The sequence below is a fragment of the Poromitra crassiceps genome, assembly GCF_964638095.1.
Source record: "Poromitra crassiceps genome assembly, chromosome: 15".
NCBI lineage: Eukaryota > Metazoa > Chordata > Actinopteri > Beryciformes > Melamphaidae > Poromitra > Poromitra crassiceps.
This window is the reverse complement of record NC_139634.1, coordinates 10,438,994-10,457,862: the sequence shown is the minus strand read 5'-3', so window position 1 is coordinate 10,457,862 and position 18,869 is coordinate 10,438,994. Positions and strand designations below refer to the sequence as shown.

Genomic DNA, 18,869 nt, shown 5'->3' with positions numbered 1-18,869 from the left:
GGCTATTGTATTTTTAATTTTATATTTTTTATATTTTTCATTTGCAACTGTAAGCTGAGCTCTGTTATTGAAGCTTTGACTAAAGCCCTGAATTTTACAATGATGTTTGGAAATAAATATGTTTAAAAATCGATTGTGTGTTAAAAGCTTGTGTTACGTTTTCATTAGCGTTAATAGCGTCAATGTCCGCTATCAAGAGCAATTCAGTTGAGGTTAATGAAATCGCTGGGCTGCATCGTGCAGTGTTTGTGGTGTGGGAGATTCGAGCTGTCAAAAGAAGACAAAAGACTTGCTCCTGGCCAATCCCGGCGCTTGACTGCTGCGTAGGCGGGCACAGGGCGTGGTTTTGGCTGAACCACGGTGGGTTTCGTAATAACGCGACAGGGACATCAGCTTTTTCTGGACGATAGACGATCTTTGCTTAGACAATAGACGATCTTTGGTTGCAGTCTCAAAATGTACCACAGGGAGGCGCAAGAGCACAACTGAATGAGCTGCACGAGCTGATGTCCGGAACTTTCGTTCTCGGTGTTTGCAGTACCACTACGTCTGAATTCATTGCTGGACTGTATACAAACCAACGTGTGTGAGGAAATGACATGGGATGCATGCATGCAAAAAACGATTGACATAACGTCAAATATTGGCATTTGTGCTACTTAACGAAATACAACCCCACGAAGTAAGAGAGAACAGCCAAAACTCATTTGCTAGACCAAACACAAACATGGCAACCAAGTGTAAGTAGGCTAGGCTAATAACGGTGATTAGCTAGCTAGTAGTAGGTGGAAATCTAATGTTAACTAGCAATTCAGAGTGAGTCCATTCATAGTCAGTTGCCTCTGTCTTGAAGTTGTCAAGGTTGTGATTTCTTGCTGGAAATCTACTCAATTTCTGCGTTTCTTGTTGATTATGTTTACAATGACGTACACATTTATATAGCCAGTGAATTAATCATGAATCTGATGTCTATACATTTAAATGTCAAAGCTCAAAGGTATAAAAATTAACCATCATGTATTTGTTTACATTTCCCAGGAGTTCCCTCATGCTGATTCAGAAGACCTGCAGATTCCGTGGAGGCATCGCATCCTGTTTCCTCCTGGTCCGTCTGTTTGGCAGCTCCAGCAGCATGGCCAAGAGCAAGTTTGAGTATGTCCGCAACTTTGAAACAGACGACACCTGTCTACGAAACTGCTACATTGTTGTGCGACTAGATGGGCGCAACTTTCACAAGTGAGTTTCATAATTCAAGATAGATAGATAGCTTTATTTGTCCTCAGAGAGGAAATTCTTTTTCACAGAAGGTGCGTACATAATACAAACATGTAGGATATAAAGGGTATAGCAGGGTTGTACAAGGTACCAGGATACAACTTACACTGTACAAAAACACATAAACATAGGAAACAGTAGATCTGTCATCTCTATATGACATTACCTGCGAAAGAGATTGGGGCATCTGGATGAGAGACGTTAGGATCTTGATATGTCATTAAATCTGAACTGTTGTTTCAGGTTTGCAGAGCAGCACGCATTCACAAAGCCCAATGACAACAGGGCTTTGGGCCTGATGACGCGGAGCGCTCGTTCTGTCATGGAGGACCTGGACGATATCTCCATCGCTTATGGGCAAAGTGACGAGTTCAGTTTTGTTTTCAAGAGGACCTCCAACTGGTTCAAGAGGAGAGCCAGGTACTTAGAATGTGTGAAACTGCAAATAAATTCATTTTCCATTCATAGTTTTTGCACCCTGCTTTATGACTTCTGTCTCCTTACTGTCTCTCTGTTTCAGTAAGCTCATGACCCATGTGGCCTCCCAGTTCTCCTCCTCCTATGTGTTTTACTGGAAGGAGTTTTTTGGGGAGCAGCCCCTCCTGTACCCCCCAGGCTTTGACGGACGGGTGGTCCTGTATCCTAGCAACCGCAACTTGAAAGACTACCTGAGCTGGAGACAAGCGGATTGTAAGCGCATGCTGCTACTCTGTTGTACAAACTGCACAGTCCACTATTAAATGATTTGGTGCATTTTTAGGCTGACTAGAAAAACTCTGCTGGTGTTTTGGTTGCCTTTCTTTCAGGTCATATAAATAACTTGTACAACACAGTGTTCTGGACGTTAGTACAGAAGGGAGGACTCACCACAATCCAGGCAGAAGACCGCTTAAAGGTGAGAGCTGAATTAACAACTAATGCTGTGTGTGTGTGTGTGTGTGTGTGTGTGTGTGTGTGTGTGTGTGTGTGTGTGTGTGTGTGTGTGTGTGAAAGAGACTTTGTGTAACTCCATGTGTGTATAACTACAGGAGGGCTTGGAGACGAAGGGGCATAAGTGTGTTGTGGTAGAGTTATTATTACTATAAACATAATACTGCTACAGTTTAACATGGAATTATATTTGTTAACTTTTTAAATGGCAAAAGAGTGAAATACACCTTTTCGGCACATTGTCCCAATACAGCCATGCAGAATATTGGCGTATATAAGTAAATAATTGTAAAACACATTCATTTTAATACAAATTGAGCAGTTACACTTCAATCAACACTGAAATATAAAACAAGATCAGAATATTTTTTATCTTGAAGTAATGCTCAACAACTTTCACCAAGGCTTTAAAATTGTAGGATACATGGAACATATCAAATTGATTTATCTTTGTCCCCCTTCTGTTACAACTTTTAATATATCTTTTTAATAAACCTCTATAGATGCAAGAAAGTAGTTTTGATTCTAAACTATGAGTTTAATTTATTTTGCTAGGAAAATCAATCTTTCGTAATTTATTGATGTGTCCTGGAACACATTCAAAGACCTGTAAAGCTCCTCATAACACTGAGGGATAACTTCAGCTACCAGCAGTCTTACTATCAGAGCTCATCTCGACTAGTTCACACTCTTTTTTTTTTTTATGATTAGAGGTTTTTATTATTTTCGTTAGACAAGCAAAACAGACATCCATCACAGGTAACAGCTTCCTGTTAACACTAGACAACAAAATAAAATAAAAAGACAGCAAGACACAACAAACAACAAAACACAACATATTGGTGATGTGACTAGTTCACACTCTTAAAATCACAACATTATCATAAGCCTAAGTAAGTATTTCATATTATGTAGTATGCATATTTACATGCATCTAATATTGACCTAAAATATTATTTGGGATATGAATAGGGTACTAAAAATGATGTGATCATGCTGCCATGCTACCATTACTTCCGTCAGCGTGCATTTTGAGTTGACCTCAGTGCTGTTGGAAACCTCTAACTACAATGCTTGTTCAGTGTTTGTTAAGTGCAGTTATGTCCTTTTGGCAGCAAACAAAACCCTACCTTTACTGTAACAGCTTTCAATTTTTGTTTAATTAAAACCTATGGCTCATGATTTCAGTTATGTCTTGGCACTGAAAAGATCTCACTGAGACCTTTCAATTGATAATACTCATATTCAGCCAAAATCGCACTTAAGTTCCTTTGCCAAAGTCAAATGTCGCCTGCACTCCTCTGGTTCTCACCCCTCGACTTTACACAGACAGTATATTCATGTTAAAGGGGAATGCCACTCAATTGATTTAACAATTGTATTCTTCTTATAAATTATCATAAATATATTTTGTACTTATTTAATTTCCATGGCTATGGACAGTTTAATCATCACCTGTGAAAATGTGCAATTCTAAACCCAAATCTATAGAAAACTTTGTGTGTATTCTGACACTCACCAAGTCACTTTATTCTCATTGAAAATTGATACATCTCCTTCACAGATAAGGTTACAGGACAAGTTGTTTTCTTCTCATTTCCAGGCGTGGGAGACCAAATGAAATGTTCATAAGTACAGACTGAACTGTACAGGGGCACAGAGGTCATATATCATTCGTACACGTTGAGTGACATCATCCTAAACATCAGGTCTATCACTGTACGCAGAGCTTGGCCAGTGACTCGAGCAACTCGTCTCTGGAAATCCTCTCATTCTCTAACTGAGCTGTAAGGGGAAGTCGGTGGGTGTGATAACAGTTGACAGGTTTGTCGCAGTGGACGTGTTCTCTCTGGCTGAACTTTCGGGCAAAACATGAGTCATTATTATTAGCCCATCGACCCTCTGCACTTCCTAGTCTCTGTGCTCGCCATGTAAAGCTTCCTACATGTAACGCTTCCTAGTCTCTGTGCTCGCCATGTAAAGCTTCCTAGTCTCTGTGCTCGCCATGTAAAGCTTCCTAGTCTCTGTGCTCGCCATGTAAAGCTTCCTAGTCTCTGTGCTCGCCATGTAATGTCTGGTCAAAGCCGACGAAGAGAAGCTGATTTTGGCTTTTCATGTCTTCCTTATTAGTTATATGGCATCCATGGCTTTCCTTATACTGTACTATAATTCTAATTCAAACTGTGGAAAGTCTACTGAAACAAACAAAATACTTTATCTAATACAAAATCAACAATAGAAATATATGGAAGGAGTGGAGATGTTTATTTTGTTGCGAACTCATAACTGCATGAAGCCACTTCAAAGTCGTCATTGGAAACACGCAGACCACCCACAAGGACTCGGAGATGGTCACCAAATCACTCTTAGCAGCTCATTCTCTGTTTTCCTGCCCAGTGAGGCGTCTCATATGGATTTATTGTGGATTATGTCCATGCATACCATAAGACTCATTATGATATGCATCCCTCCAGGGAACATTAGCTGCAGACAAAAATGAGATCCTGTTCACAGAGTTCAACATCAACTACAACACTGAAGCTCTGGTCCACAGGAAGGGCACCACTCTCATCTGGGAACAGGTGAGCTCTCCTCTAAGTGGACTGGTTCAATCCCACCCTCACATACTCTTCTCTTACACCGTTAGATATAGTCCGTCACTGATGTCCATTGCACTCCAGTAGTTGTTGTGTGATGAAGTGTAATTTACTTTTATGGCGTACCCACTTTCTCTCAATCTGCCGTGTCTGCTACTTAATTTAGTGACTTCCTACATTTACCAAAATGCCTTTTGACAACGTGAACGTGCCTGAACTTCACTATTTCTGTTTGTGCAAGTGGAGAAATACTGATAGAAATACCACAGCAAGAGAGTGAGAGTTGTTGAGAAAAAGTCAGTTATTTTTGTTGTGTGGCTGCATTTTGCCTAACACCAAAACCTGACATTTTCTGTTGATGTTTTAGATAACTGACGTTTTTTCGCCCTGCTATTAGACTCCATTGTAACGACACTGAAAATAACATTGTGACGACGTCACGTTGTCTACGTTTGCATAGTTTTTGACAGGATGAAAAAAAACACCACCACCAAACAACATATAATGGGTCCACAGATGCAAGTTTACGACACATAACGCTGCTTTTTTTTTTTACAGTGTTGAAGTGTTTCAGGGTGGATTTTTCCTTCAAGTTATCTTATCGCTGTACTCATCTTTCTCTCCCTGTTCCCAGCGAGATGAAGTTGTGACCAAACGCGTGAAGCTTCCAAAGGAAGAAGAGGAGAAGGAGGTGCGTGTGACGCGCAGCAGGAGGAAGGTGCATGCCCATCACTGTGACATTATAGGAGACCAGTTCTGGGAGGAGCACCCAGACGTCCTCGAGGCCGACGACTGCTAACCGCTGCTCTGCAGACATCCTCGAGGCAGACTAATGCTAACCGCTGCTCTGCTGGTGTGGGAGACGCAGCAGATTGGCGGAAGTGGATCCATGCAAGCAGTGACTCTTATTGGACAGAAAAGCCTTGATATATATTATAGACGGATGACTGTGTGACATGAACCATGAAACCAGGGGCGGACTTTACCATTAGGCAAGGTGAGGCGGTTTCCTTAGGCCCCGAACTACCAAGGGCCCCATAAAACTATGGTAAAAAAACATTATTTCTTTCGCTATTTAATCATGTCTTTCTAAAAACCCATATGCTAAAATCTGAATGACTAATTCATGAATCATGGCTGTCTCAGGGCCCCCCCTCAGTCCCCACTATTTGGACTATTCCATTAACTTACTGCCGGATAGGACAGAGGGACGGCGGAAGGAGGGCCCTGACCCTAATCTTAACCAATCATCACTCCTCTCTCTGTCTAAACTAAACCCAACCAATCATGATCACCCCTCCTCCGTATGTCTAAACAAACAGGAACAGATAGACCAGGGTAGGAAATTAGTGGGGGTTCGGGGGCAAAATGCCCATAAAAAAATCTAGAATTTCGGGGGCTTTTAAATGCCCCAATAAAATAAAGAGTTTAATACTTTCTGTATTTTAACATTATTCTGTATTTGCAAAGCGTGGCTCGAAAATGGACAGCTAGGCATCCGTACAACCCCCGCCCCTCCTCCTACTAGAGTTATTGACCTCAGTGACAGACAGCACAAGCTAGCTGGCCAGCTAGTTCACTCATGTGTTTGCCAAGTACATTAATAACATGCCGGACAATCAACAGTGTTGTTGAGATAGGAAATAGGGATCTTTAACTGTGATTGTTTATGAACTTTTAGAAATAAAATATGCTTGGATAAGAGTCATTGATTGGTCTGTCATGCTACATAGGTGCGACTAAGGTATTTCCCAACATCTGATCAAATTGCCCTGGAAATGATCCGAAATGCCCCTGAAATATATTTCACAGGGGAAAAAATAGCCCTTGTTTAAAAAAGTTAATTTCCTACGCTGAGATACACGCACGGTGACGGTGAAACGCAGTGAAACCGAACGACAAACATGAAGCGAATTTACCCCAGCGGTGATCCAAAAGGAAGAAAGAGCATAAGGAGAAGTTATTCGCTAAACTGCCAAAGCTTCAGCCTTTTTCACGGCGGCACCTCCTGACAAAAACCAGCAAGAAGCTGCTGCTACAGTAGCTGCTAGTGACGTTAGCATTACAGTAGCTGCTAGTGACGTTAGCATTACAGTAGCTGCTAGTGACGTTAGCATTACAGTAGCTGCTAGTGACGTTAGCATTAGCGAAGAGGAGCTGGAGATGACACCGGCGGCAGGTCCAAGTCACGCTCACGTTACGAGGACAGTGTTGTGTGCTTTTTGTTGCCGCCTGTTTGGAAACCGAGAAAAGACCACTCTGCTAATTGGGGATGGTTGCAGTGACTGGACAAATCTTTGACAGATCTTCCACATAAATGGACAATAAAGTACAATCTTCTCCTACAGAGATCATGTTGTTTATGAAAAGAATATTTTACATTGGGTGCATTTGTTAAACTGAATGTTTTGTTGTGTTGTTTTTTACAGATGCAATTCCAGATAGCTGGACAGGGCATCGTGTGTGTGTGTGCGTGCGTGCGTGGCGACCTACAGTCCCTCATCGGGCGCCGCCGATGAGGGCCCCCTGCCTAGGTTCGCCTTAGTCCCCCAAATCTCTAAGTCCGCCACTGCATGAAACTTATTCCGCTCATGAATCCCACTGTGTCAGAGCGTTGTCTAAGATTGAAGCCTTGTGTATTATGTTGCTGATTGACTTTTTACAACCGCTTTCTCACAGCCGGAACATCCCTTCAACTGTTTCATCCGGTCAGTTATTAAACTGTTTTATCTTAAAATAGCTCTCTTTCACGTCACTTAAATTGTACGATGCGGTTCATCTTGTTGAAATGGGGGAACGCTGGTCTTTCTCTGGTAGGTAGCAGTGGGTATGAAAGACATGCACAGCGGTTGGAGTTGGCGCTGGTGGCGATGGAGAGGCATGCCAGTTATCTGCCCCGGGTCGGGTCGAGGTGTCACACCGACAGACATCTGCCCATCCCTCTCCAGCTCGCACCGTGTGCATCTGGCACCGCTCTGCTCCTCTGAAAATATAGTTGATATCATGAATGGCATTCAGGATATTATGCCCGCCACTACCCTCACTTGAACTCTCAAACCGTTTAACAGATCCCTCTTGGACCAGTGCTTATTGCACTGAGGGGTTTTCATCTGTGTGTGTGGGTGTTTTAAATGTCAAATGTCCTCATTTCTAGTCGAGTGTTTGAATATTAATGATTTGGAGGGGGGGGGGGGTATCTGCTCAGGGTTCAGCCTTACTGCCAGTTTCTGGTAGGAACGAGTCTGTGTGCACGGTGCAGTAGCATTAAGTGGAGAGTCAGTAATGTAAAAGTCAATAGCTTGCCAGTAAAGATTGGCCCTGTCATGTCGCCAGGATACCATTTAGAGGATGTGAATGGATTGGTCTGCCTCTGCCTGCACGGTCACCATGCAGCGCTAAGAATACCTCCTCACACACCCTGCTCCACTCCATCCATCTGACATGTGGCCTGTGGGATATTCATCGCACTTATAAATGCCCTGGCTCACTATGAATGGCTGCTGGCTGGGGGCTTTACGTGGAAACAACCTTACTGTATTTTGTTACTGTAGTGGGCTCGGTTTACCGCCGGGTGTAATTCTGTTTTGGTGACCTCGCTTGGAATAGCACTACTGTAGCAGTTACTGTACTGTTACTAAGCGAGACACATAACATAACACACATGTATAATGTGCGTTACGTCTAACCAGGATAGTCTTATTGTCATTTGATCATTCTTGCATTGTATTTTACACTACTAACTACACCATAGTTTAAGTATGATCACATACACATGAATCAGTTGGAGGCAGAGATACTCAATCTGCCTGTGTGTGCTTAGAACAGTTTATAATGGGCCATTGGCAAACTCAACATGTAGCCTACTGTACACTGTGACTAGATATAGGGGCGGTGAATGGTTGCTCAATACCAGAAGGACTTAGCAACCAGAATGAGTGCAGAGTTATTTAAAGATAACGTTTACATTCAAGGCTATAGGCTACTTGAGCCCTTTAGGCTATAGGCTACTTTGCTCAAAGAGGAATGTGTCACCCATTGTGTTAACTGCACTTCGTGGACAAGATAGTTCTGGTCGTCAATTCTGATTGGCTGAAGTCTGATTTCAATATTAATGCACCAACCAACAATTTCAATTTATATCGGTATATTTATTTGTATCTTAGCAACCACTTTGTTTAGATAGGCTACTTGTTCAATAATGTTATTCGCTTGCTGGAAGAATAACGATTAATTATTTTATTATTATTATTATTATTATTATGATCGCTGTAATTGTGATTTTAAAATATCTTTTCATCAGAGCCTGCCTCCTCACCTCTCCAGTCTTCTCTCTCTCTCCGCGCGTAAAGGAGGCGTTGCTTGCTAGATTGAAAGAGATTTGCGCCCCGCGGTCTGCAAGCATCTCTTCTCATTCAGAGAGGACGCGCGGCTCATCGCCATGTCGCCATGTCCCCACAAGTTGATGTGAAATAGGGCCGATCGGGTCTCTTTGCACATTTATGTCTCAGTTGACTAAATGCCGTTTGTAGCCGCTCGTTTGAGAATGCGCCCTCCCGCCCGCCTCGCTGTGTGGTCTGATGCTGTCCAGTCCTCTCTGTGTCTGTGTCTGATAGTTCTCCTCCGGTGTGTAGCTTCTACTGTATCTGAAGGCGCTGTTTACACTGGTGAGTGCCTTTATTACCCGGAGCAATAACTGAAATGGCTTTTTTCTTAATTGGAACAGATCACGATTGCACTGCGTCTTTGAATGTGTTTTCAGTTTTAAATGCATTATCTGCTTGAATTATTGAGCGTGCATAATGTGATTTGATTTCAGATGTATTATTATTATTATTATAAGCAGACTATGCATGCCGCCCATACTTATATATAGATAATGAGATGTACCTTATTTGTGTTTTAATATAGAATTATATGGACTCTATTAACCATGTAATGTACAAAACACAACTCAATAGGTCAGTCAGCAGGCACAGTGTATATAGGATATATAGACTACTGCAGTGGCAGCAGCATGCTAATATGACATATTAATCATCAGGGGGAAATGAGGAGAGGTTCCTGAGGAGCAGCCTGGAGCACGTAGAGAGTTATGAGATTACCTATCCCATATGGCTGCATGCTGACAGACACAGAAGGTCCGCCAACAAGGAGGTGAGCTCTCTCTCTCTCTCTCTCTCTCTCTCTCTCCCACTTAGATAGTAAAGCATTATGACAAAAAAACACACATTTCAGTGGTGATTTAACAGTTGTTTCCAGATGAACAGTCTATATTGTCTTCTCCTTTCTTTAAGAGTCCCTCAGAGACAGAGGTTGTGATCACGGCAGAGGGCCAGGAACTGAGGCTACGCCTGGAAAGAAACGAGTGAGTGGCCTACAGTGGAATAATAATGAGAGTTCAGCACAGTGCAGTAGCTATTTCATACAAAGTGTTGTTGGGGATGTGATCTATAGGCTACTGGATCAGTGGCGTAGCCATGAAATTAAATTGCAGGTGGGCCTGAAGAAAAGTGGATGAGCCACACAATTCCATACTATTGACGTAATTGACATTATTATTATGATGGAACTTATATGCTCAATTATGTCTCACAGGTTGTTGTTGTTGTTGTTGTTGTTGCAGAAATGATAGTATATTGTATAATAGCAGTAAACTTAATCACTCTGACTTTGAACCAAGTCTGTAGAATGGGCCATGTTGTGCGAGCGTCTGTTTAGACAGAATAAAGCAGGTGTGAGACTGCGTTTGAGGACTGGTCAGGGATTTCCCCCGGTGAAATATCTTGTCATGTTTGGTCCCCAGTCGCAGTTCAGTCATAGTGTGAAAAAAACACACAAAGACTCATGGTTACAAGAGAGACACTTGTGTAACCTGAACAGGAGAGTGACTGACGACTGACAAGATGAATATAAATATGTTAATATTCCTATTAAATTCTTAGGCGTATATAGATTCAAATGAATAGAGAGCCGCAGGAATGAGTCCGGAAGTATACTCCCGGGTTCGTAAGAGGAAAAGTGAATGTGGGTTTAGAATGGGGATTTCGCTTGAATGCATAAAATAAGGTCTGTGGTTAACAAGAGTTTATGGGAAAGCGAATTTGGGTTCATCGGGATAATCTTCACAAACGTGAATAACTTTTATGACTTTTGGAACGTAAATGCATTTTTTTTAAACGCGTTTTTTAGAAAACGCTTCAGTAGGTGGGTGAATAAACGTGGATGGGGCCACACAATTAATTCCATAATTGGCATAATTGACATTAGTGTGCAGAATAAGGTGAGAGTCCAACCAAAGGAAGTGATTTAAATGAGTGTTTACATTACACAATTTGACGTGTGTTAACCCACCCACCCCTCCCTACCAAACACCAATTCTTGTCTTTTTTAGGACACCCCAAGTTTTATGCCCCAAGTCTATGCTTTTAGGACACAACATAAATCAACACAGAAACAGATTCAAAAAGACAAAGTATAGATTTATTTAGAAGAGTGCTGAGGCAGCTCTTTGGGCATATCAACATTGCTCGTTGCACAAGCCGGTCTAAGCCCGTTTGTTTGAGCAGATGTTGGCTGTCACACAGTTAGGCCTACACAGAGAGTAGGTCAGATGTTGGCTGTCACACAGTTAGGCCTACACAGAGTAGGTCAGATGTTGGCTGTCACACAGTTAGGCCTACAGGTCAGCGTCCCCGAAGGGAGGAAAGGAGGGGAGATGGTTTTGGACGACCGAGGGGTGACACCCGATCTGCCTGCCTTGGGCAAACAGGAAGTAAGGTTGTGCCTCTGCACTCAATTTCCTGCAATCTGATGGGGGCAGATCCTGTCTGGTGACAATGGCAGCATGGTGATAGGAAAGGAGCATCCATCCTGTCTAATGGATAGTGTGATAGCAGAGTGGAGGGGTTGGATGTGTGGAAACAATGGTTTGGATGTATCACCCAGAGGTTTGAGACAGCGCACCAGTGGGATGGGGGAACCTCTTGTGAGTCTTGTATTTGAAGCCCATTTTGAGGGAAGTAGCACTGTGTCTGCCACCAAATATGTTTCCTTCCCTCTGTCAGTCATTCACTCACTGCCACATACATTAACAGACCATGACTCCGCTGTGTCTGACTGAGCATTCCCCGAGGGACTTACTCCCCACTCTCTCTCCACAACAGGTGGTCACTCTGTTATTACCCTCTGGACGAGTGATTGTCATCAGTCACACGTTTGTGTATGTGTGTTTTAAAGAGAGAGAGAGAGAGAGAGACACACAGATTAAAAGAGTTGGTGAGGTGGATTTGAGTTTTTGAAGTGTTTTTAGATTCTTCAAAATCAGATCAAAGAGGTGGTGTTCGATAATAGTTTGAAGAAAGGGGAACCCCATTAGATTAAAGGGTGAGTTTTGAAATTGCTTGAGCAACTGTTTTCCAGCAACAGGGGGAAGGATGTAACTTTTTACGCTCACCGATTGCAATCACTTGTGTCACAATTAGAGCTTAGGGGAACTAGAAAATAGCGCACGCTTGGCGCACTCATTTCTAGGGTGAGACGATGCGCCATGGGTGCACTTTTTTTGGGTGTGAACAAAATTCGGCACCGCACTCGGTCGGTTCCAGCAGCGCACCCGCCAAGTGGATCAGACCAACGGTTCTCGAGATAAACCATCTTTTGTGTTGCCACTTGCCAGTAGGTGGTGCTACGACTATGCACGTGTCTGAATCGCACAGAATTTGACACTGCACTCTGTCGGGTCCCCAGCAGCGCACTCCCCAAGTTTGAAGTCGATCAGATGAATGGTTCTCAAAATAAACCGCTTTTTGTGAGGCCAGTAGGTGGCACTATGACTATGCACGTGTCCGAAATTGGGCACCGCACTCCGTCGGGTTCCCGGCAGCGCACTCCCCAAGGTTGAAGTCGATGGGATGAACGGTTCTCGAGATAAACCGCTTTTTGTGTTGTCAGTAGGTGGTGCTATGACTCAGCGCGTGTTCGAAATTGGGCACCGCACTCCACACTTGCTAGCAGGTGGCGCTGTCCGAATTTCACAAATTTCGACACTGCACTCCGCCAGGTCCTCCTAAGCGCATTCCCCAAGTTTGGAGGCGATCGGAGCAATGGTGTGCGAGTTATGGCCATTGAAAATCTAAAACATTGCCGTAGCGCCCCCTATGGGTGCAATCTTTTTGTTATTTCCTCACCAGTTCCATGCCAGAACCCTGCAAGGTGTTTCGTCAAAGTTTGGAGGCAATCGGAGTAACGGTGCACCTTCCAACTCCGGACAGACATGCATTCATACATACAGACGGCTCTCCAATTATAGCACTGTAGTAGGATGTATTTGTGTTCTAATGACAGCACATTTGCCTAGATACAGATGTTGTTACAGATGCAAAGTTGAATTCAATAAAATAGTCATTTAGGAAACATTCACTATGTTTGACAAAATAAATAAACATAAAATAAACATGTCAACAATGAAGCACAAACAATAAAACCCTGATTAGATGTAACATTTTCATTTATTAATAGCTTCCAGGGAGTTTTCTATTGACCTTTTTCACAGCGGCCATTTTGTGTCTAAAAGGCAGGGTAAACACAGGTGCAACCAAAACATAAATGAGGGTTTCCAACTCCCAATCCATTTAGGTGTTCCAGTACTGTGGGGGGCCCTCATTAATGTTTTGGTTGCACCTGTGTTTACCCTGCCTTTTAGACACGAAATGGCTGCCATGAAAAAGGCCCATTGAAGCTGTAAGAAACATATCCATCCCACAGCCTTAGTATTGATCCAATGCAATGCAATCTGAGAGCGAGGGCATATTGATACGATGTAAATACTGTTCAGCGTGATTTTGCATTTTGTTCACAGTTAAGCTTCAAAGAAACCTTGATATGGATTTGATTTATCAGGATATATTGGTCAAAAATAATGCCACAGTTCAGCAGTATCGGAGGAAAAAGGTTGTTGTCTCTGCTTTGATGAACCATTATTTAGTCTGCGTCTTACTCCCATCGCCCCACTTCACCTCGCCCCCCTGCGCGTTTTTCCCCTCTCTCCAAGCCTACCCAGCTGACCACCCCCGCCCCCCCCCCCCCCCCCCTCCCCCATGTGGGCCGCTGTGTTTTGATTGGTCCCCTCCCCGGCTCTGTGTCCATAGGTCAGGGTGAGGAAGAGAGCACTTTATGATGAGTGGAGATCCGGGTTTTTTCTCCCTCAGAATGGCTCTTTGCGGGGGTGACTACGCATGACAGTAACATGATCGGAGCAATCGATCATGCTTAGATTTGACTTTTTGGGTTAGGCTATTAGTCAGGGTTATCCTGAAGACAAATACAGTATCTCTATATCTATATAGTCATGATCAGAAATTATGAGGCAATGTGGTGTTGTTTTTTTCCAACAGCAACCCACATTTCGGACCTAATAATTTCAACATACAAAATGTGAGATTCTAACTTTGAAATTCTCTAAATGGATTCAGTCAAAACAAAAGGTTGATATTGAGTTGGGGTGTAGTCAGAGTTGTCCTGATCTCAAATATATCGTTCTATCTATGTCTTTGAAAGGGACAGCCATTTGAAGGTGGGACTTTAACTTTGAAATTCTCTCAAATGTCTGTAATGTAAAACTGTTAGATTTGGACTTAGTATGCCGTCAGGGTTGTCCTCCTGAACTCAAATATATCAGTCATTGTCAGGACTCTTTTGGCCTTGGGCCTTTGGGTGGCGGCTGAACCCTCTTTGGGGGGCGCCAAAAATTCCTCTACGCAGCAAAAACCCTGGAGATCAGTGCCCGAAGTCTGGAAAGAAGCCAGAGAAGATGCCATCGGCTGCCCGGCTCTGTGCCTGGGGGGGGGCTGTTCCTCCGTGTCCTCAATGCTCCTCTCACAGGCAGTGAATCAAGAGAATCTATTGCGCTGTGAAGGGGACGTGAGATGGTCCTCAGTCACCTCGTCATTTTTTTCACACTCTCTCCCTCTTCATCTCAGTCCATCTCCTCCGCTCTTCACCGCGACTCACTTCATCAAACCATGGGAAAAGACACAGATGTGTGAATCTTTGTGGGCATCATCAGTTACTCCCAGTGGCTGGAGTCCAGCCTCAATCCATTCACGTCCTCCCTCTTCTCCCTCGTCTCTGTGCATGTGTGAGTGAATGTCTCTCTCTCTCTCTCTCACTCTCTCTCTCTCTCTCTCTCTCTGTGTCGGTGTGTGTGTCTCTTTTGTCTCTCTCTCTGTGTCGGTCTCTCTCTCTCTCTCTCTCTCTCTCTCTCTCTCTCTCTTTGTCGGGTGTGTGTCTCTCTGTCTCCCTGTCTGTAGGTCAGCCTGAGCTTTTATCTTAATGAAAGGCAGTGGCGCACCCAGAGAGCGATGATTTGGTTAGGAGCCAGGCAGCCAGGCAGAGAGCTGTGCGCTGACTCAGAGAGCAGAGGAAGAGAGAGACACCGAGGGAGGGATGTAGAAACAGAGAGAGAGAGAGAGGAGGAAAGTGAATGATGGGCCAAGAGGAGAAGGATTGAGGTGAGAAGAGTCACGGAGAAGAGGGAACGAGAGGCAGTCGGGGTCAGCGAGTGTTTGTGTTCTGCGTGTCTGCTTCAGATGGTGGATGGTTCTTCTGCTCGACGCCTGCCTGCTCACCCCAAAGTGCAAAACCCTGAACCAGCACTCCCTTGGGAACGGTTCACATTGTTGTACTGGTGTGTGCATCTCCTCTCCTCTCCTCTCCTCTCCTCCACTCATAAGTCTTCCACTGTCCGCTATTTAAAAATGACTAGCTCTCTCATTTCTCTCTCCCTCTCACCTCATCTGTAACTCCCCGGGGCTCTCATCTCCCCCACGCTCTCTGCTGTCGGGGCAGGCGAGCGCGGCCACACACAGACAAACGACACACACACACACACATTTCTACACACACACACACACACACACACTTCTACATACACAGCAAACCCCAAAAAGAACACAAACAAACGGAACAGCACGGTCCCGCGTTCAAGCAGGCCATGATGGATGGCAGGTCCAGGGAGCACAGAGCGATGGGAGTTGTATTTGCTTTGCCCCCGTTCTCCTTTGGTCTATGTTTAGTCTTGGGGCTACGCTGCTGTCTGCTTGATGTCTTTATCTGGGCCTCCGTGTTAGACCGTCTGTTAGGGAAACACACACGGACACGCTGGCCTCGCCGTGCAATAAAGGCCTCTTCATCACCCTCATTGCTGAGTGGTGTTCTGACTTTGCGTCACCCCCTCCTCCCCCCTCCCTCCCCCGTGCCCGCTCGCTCGCCCGGTGATGTCATCCGATACCATGAGAGAATGCGACCCACTGACCCTGAGATGCATTAGCCCCCCCCCCGGTCCAATCCACTTCTCTTCTCTCCCCACTTCCCTACCCCCCCCCCCCCAGTACATTAGCATCAGTGCTACACCCCCCCCTTCACCCCCGCCATCCTAGCCCCGCCCCCTCTCCTCCTCCTCCTGCACAGACTGAACCGAGCCTTTGTCTCCTCGGCCTCGTTGCCACACAGGCCCTGATTCAGCCTCCTCAATCACAGCATCTGTCTGGAGCCCTGGACCACGTCCAAACTCCTGAAGATCCACCCTGCCTGCATCACATGGAGAGAAGATCCACCCTGCCTGCATCACATGGAGATTTGTTGCGGTCTTGATTTGCGACTGAGCCCTCTCAGCTCTTAGCAGAAGACAAAAGAGAGTTTTTAGGTTAAGGGGTACTTTCGGGGCATTGCATCGTGGGTTACGGGGCAGGCATAAGACTGGCCATTCAAATCCCACCTAGAGCTGCAACGATTAATCCATGAGTCGATCGACAGAAAATTTATCGTTTTGAGCACCATTTTAAGAGAAAAGGTCTAAATTCTCTGATTCCAGCTTCTTAAATGTGAATAATGTTCTGGTTTCTTTACTCCTGTATGACAGTAAACTGATATTATGTTTGAGTTGTGGACAAAACGAGACATTTGAGAGCTTCATCTTGGACTTTGGGAAACACTGATCGTCATTTGCTACCATTTTCTGACATTTTATAGACCAAACAACTAATCGATTAATCAAGAAAATAATCGACAGATTAATCGATTATGAAAATAATTGTTAGTTGCAGCCCTAATCCCACCTAGAGTCAGGCCTCCTATTTGCTTGACCAACTGAAATTAAATTCATGATTTTTTTTTGCAAGTCATGGTGGATGTCTTTCCTTCTGTCATATCATCCTCATTGGATTAGATTGGAGATCAGACTTTATTGCCATTGTACAACGCAATTCAATTTAGCAGCAGTTCAACTTGTCCATCATGGTTCAGTCTCGGATTTAGCCGAATCGTCTTACATTGAGCAGAACTCTGAGGAGGTCTTGCGTAACGGGGCTGTAGTTTTCTTACTGGCATGTTGTGTCTATGTGTCACATAGTGGCAGGTTATATAGCCATCAATCTACACGGGGGCAGCACATGTGGCTCCATTGTGCCTGAGGACTGGTGGTAACTGTGCACACTGCAGGTCAGCGCCGCAGCTGCTGCTGCTGACTGGCATGTGGGAAACGAGAATGAGTAGAAAGAGTCGTTAGGTCTTTCTTCATGTACGAAGTGAGTGATCGCCTTTCCCATATAACGTCTGTGGGACTGCGGCACTGTCAATCATCAGTGTTCTGCCACGGAGTGAGAGAAAAAAGGGCGGAGCCGGGTTGGCAAGTCTTGATAGATCGTATGTATCGCAGCACAGTATAGGAGGGGTTACCCAGTTTAGTGAGACGCTGCGCCACCAGGAGGCACTGCCACATAGTGATCCCTACATAAGTCATATGTTACACCTCTCCAGGCCGGACGCACTGCCACATAGTGATCCCTTTATAAGTCATCTGTTACACCTCTCCAGGCCGGACGCACTGCCACATACTGATCCCTTTATAAGTCATCTGTTACACCTCTCCAGGCCGGACGCACTGCCACATAGTGATCCTTTATAAGTCATCTGTTACACCTCTCCAGGCCGGACGCACTGCCACATAGTGATCCCTTTATAAGTCATCTGTTACACCTCTCCAGGCCGGACGCACTGCCACATAGTGATCCCTTTATAAGTCATCTGTTACACCTCTCCAGGCCGGACGCACTGCCACATAGTGATCCTTTATAAGTCATCTGTTACACCTCTCCAGGCCGGACGCACTGCCACATAGTGATCCTTTATAAGTCATCTGTTACACCTCTCCAGGCCGGACGCACTGCCACTTAGTGATCCTTTATAAGTCATCTGTTACACCTCTCCAGGCCGGACGCACTGCCACATAGTGATCCTTTATAAGTCATCTGTTACACCTCTCCAGGCCGGACGCACTGCCACATAGTGATCCTTTATAAGTCATCTGTTACACCTCTCCAGGCCGGACGCACTGCCACTTAGTGATCCTTTATAAGTCATCTGTTACACCTCTCCAGGCCGGACGCACTGCCACTTAGTTATCCCTTTATAAGTCATCTGTTACACCTCTCCAGGCCGGACGCACTGCCACTTAGTTATCCCTTTATAAGTCATCTGTTACACCTCTCCAGGCCGGACGCACTGCCACATAGTGATCCTTTATAAGTCATCTGTTACACCTCTCCAGGCCGGACGCACTGCCACATAGTGATCCTTTATAAGTCATCTGTTACACCTCTCCAGGCCGGACGCACTGCCACTTAGTGATCCTTTATAAGTCATCTGTTACACCTCTCCAGGCCGGACGCACTGCCACATAGTGATCCTTTATAAGTCATCTGTTACACCTCTCCAGGCCGGACGCACTGCCACTTAGTGATCCTTTATAAGTCATATGTTACACCTCTCCAGGCCGGACGCACTGCCACTTAGTTATCCCTTTATAAGTCATCTGTTACACCTCTCCAGGCCGGACGCACTGCCACATAGTGATCCTTTATAAGTCATCTGTTACACCTCTCCAGGCCGGACGCACTGCCACATAGTGATCCTTTATAAGTCATCTGTTACACCTCTCCAGGCCGGACGCACTGCCACTTAGTGATCCTTTATAAGTCATCTGTTACGCCTCTCCAGGCCGGACGCACTGCC

The 18,869-nt window shown here is 44.7% G+C and overlaps 2 protein-coding genes across 2 annotated transcripts in view; both read left to right on the top strand.

Annotated features, from left to right (window-relative positions):
* Nucleotides 1–664: 664 nt before the first annotated feature.
* Nucleotides 665–6,502, top strand: thg1l (tRNA-histidine guanylyltransferase 1-like). The gene is made up of 7 exons (XM_083652418.1): nt 665–740; nt 1,039–1,236; nt 1,519–1,695; nt 1,796–1,965; nt 2,082–2,170; nt 4,680–4,787; nt 5,437–6,502. Exons 2-7 carry the CDS (start codon nt 1,049–1,051, stop codon nt 5,599–5,601), a joined length of 897 nt encoding a protein of 298 aa, XP_083508544.1. The 5' UTR covers nt 665–740; nt 1,039–1,048; the 3' UTR covers nt 5,602–6,502.
* A 2,843-nt stretch (nt 6,503–9,345) lies between these two features.
* LOC310790012 (disintegrin and metalloproteinase domain-containing protein 19-like) overlaps nt 9,346–18,869 on the top strand; it is a gene marked incomplete at its 5' end in the record, with an annotated part of 26,857 nt that continues 17,333 nt past the window's right edge. The window contains 3 exons of the mRNA XM_083651731.1: nt 9,346–9,466; nt 9,844–9,956; nt 10,097–10,167. Of these exons, the coding sequence (XP_083507857.1) occupies nt 9,346–9,466; nt 9,844–9,956; nt 10,097–10,167 (305 nt within the window). The remainder of the gene's footprint in view (nt 9,467–9,843; nt 9,957–10,096; nt 10,168–18,869) is intronic.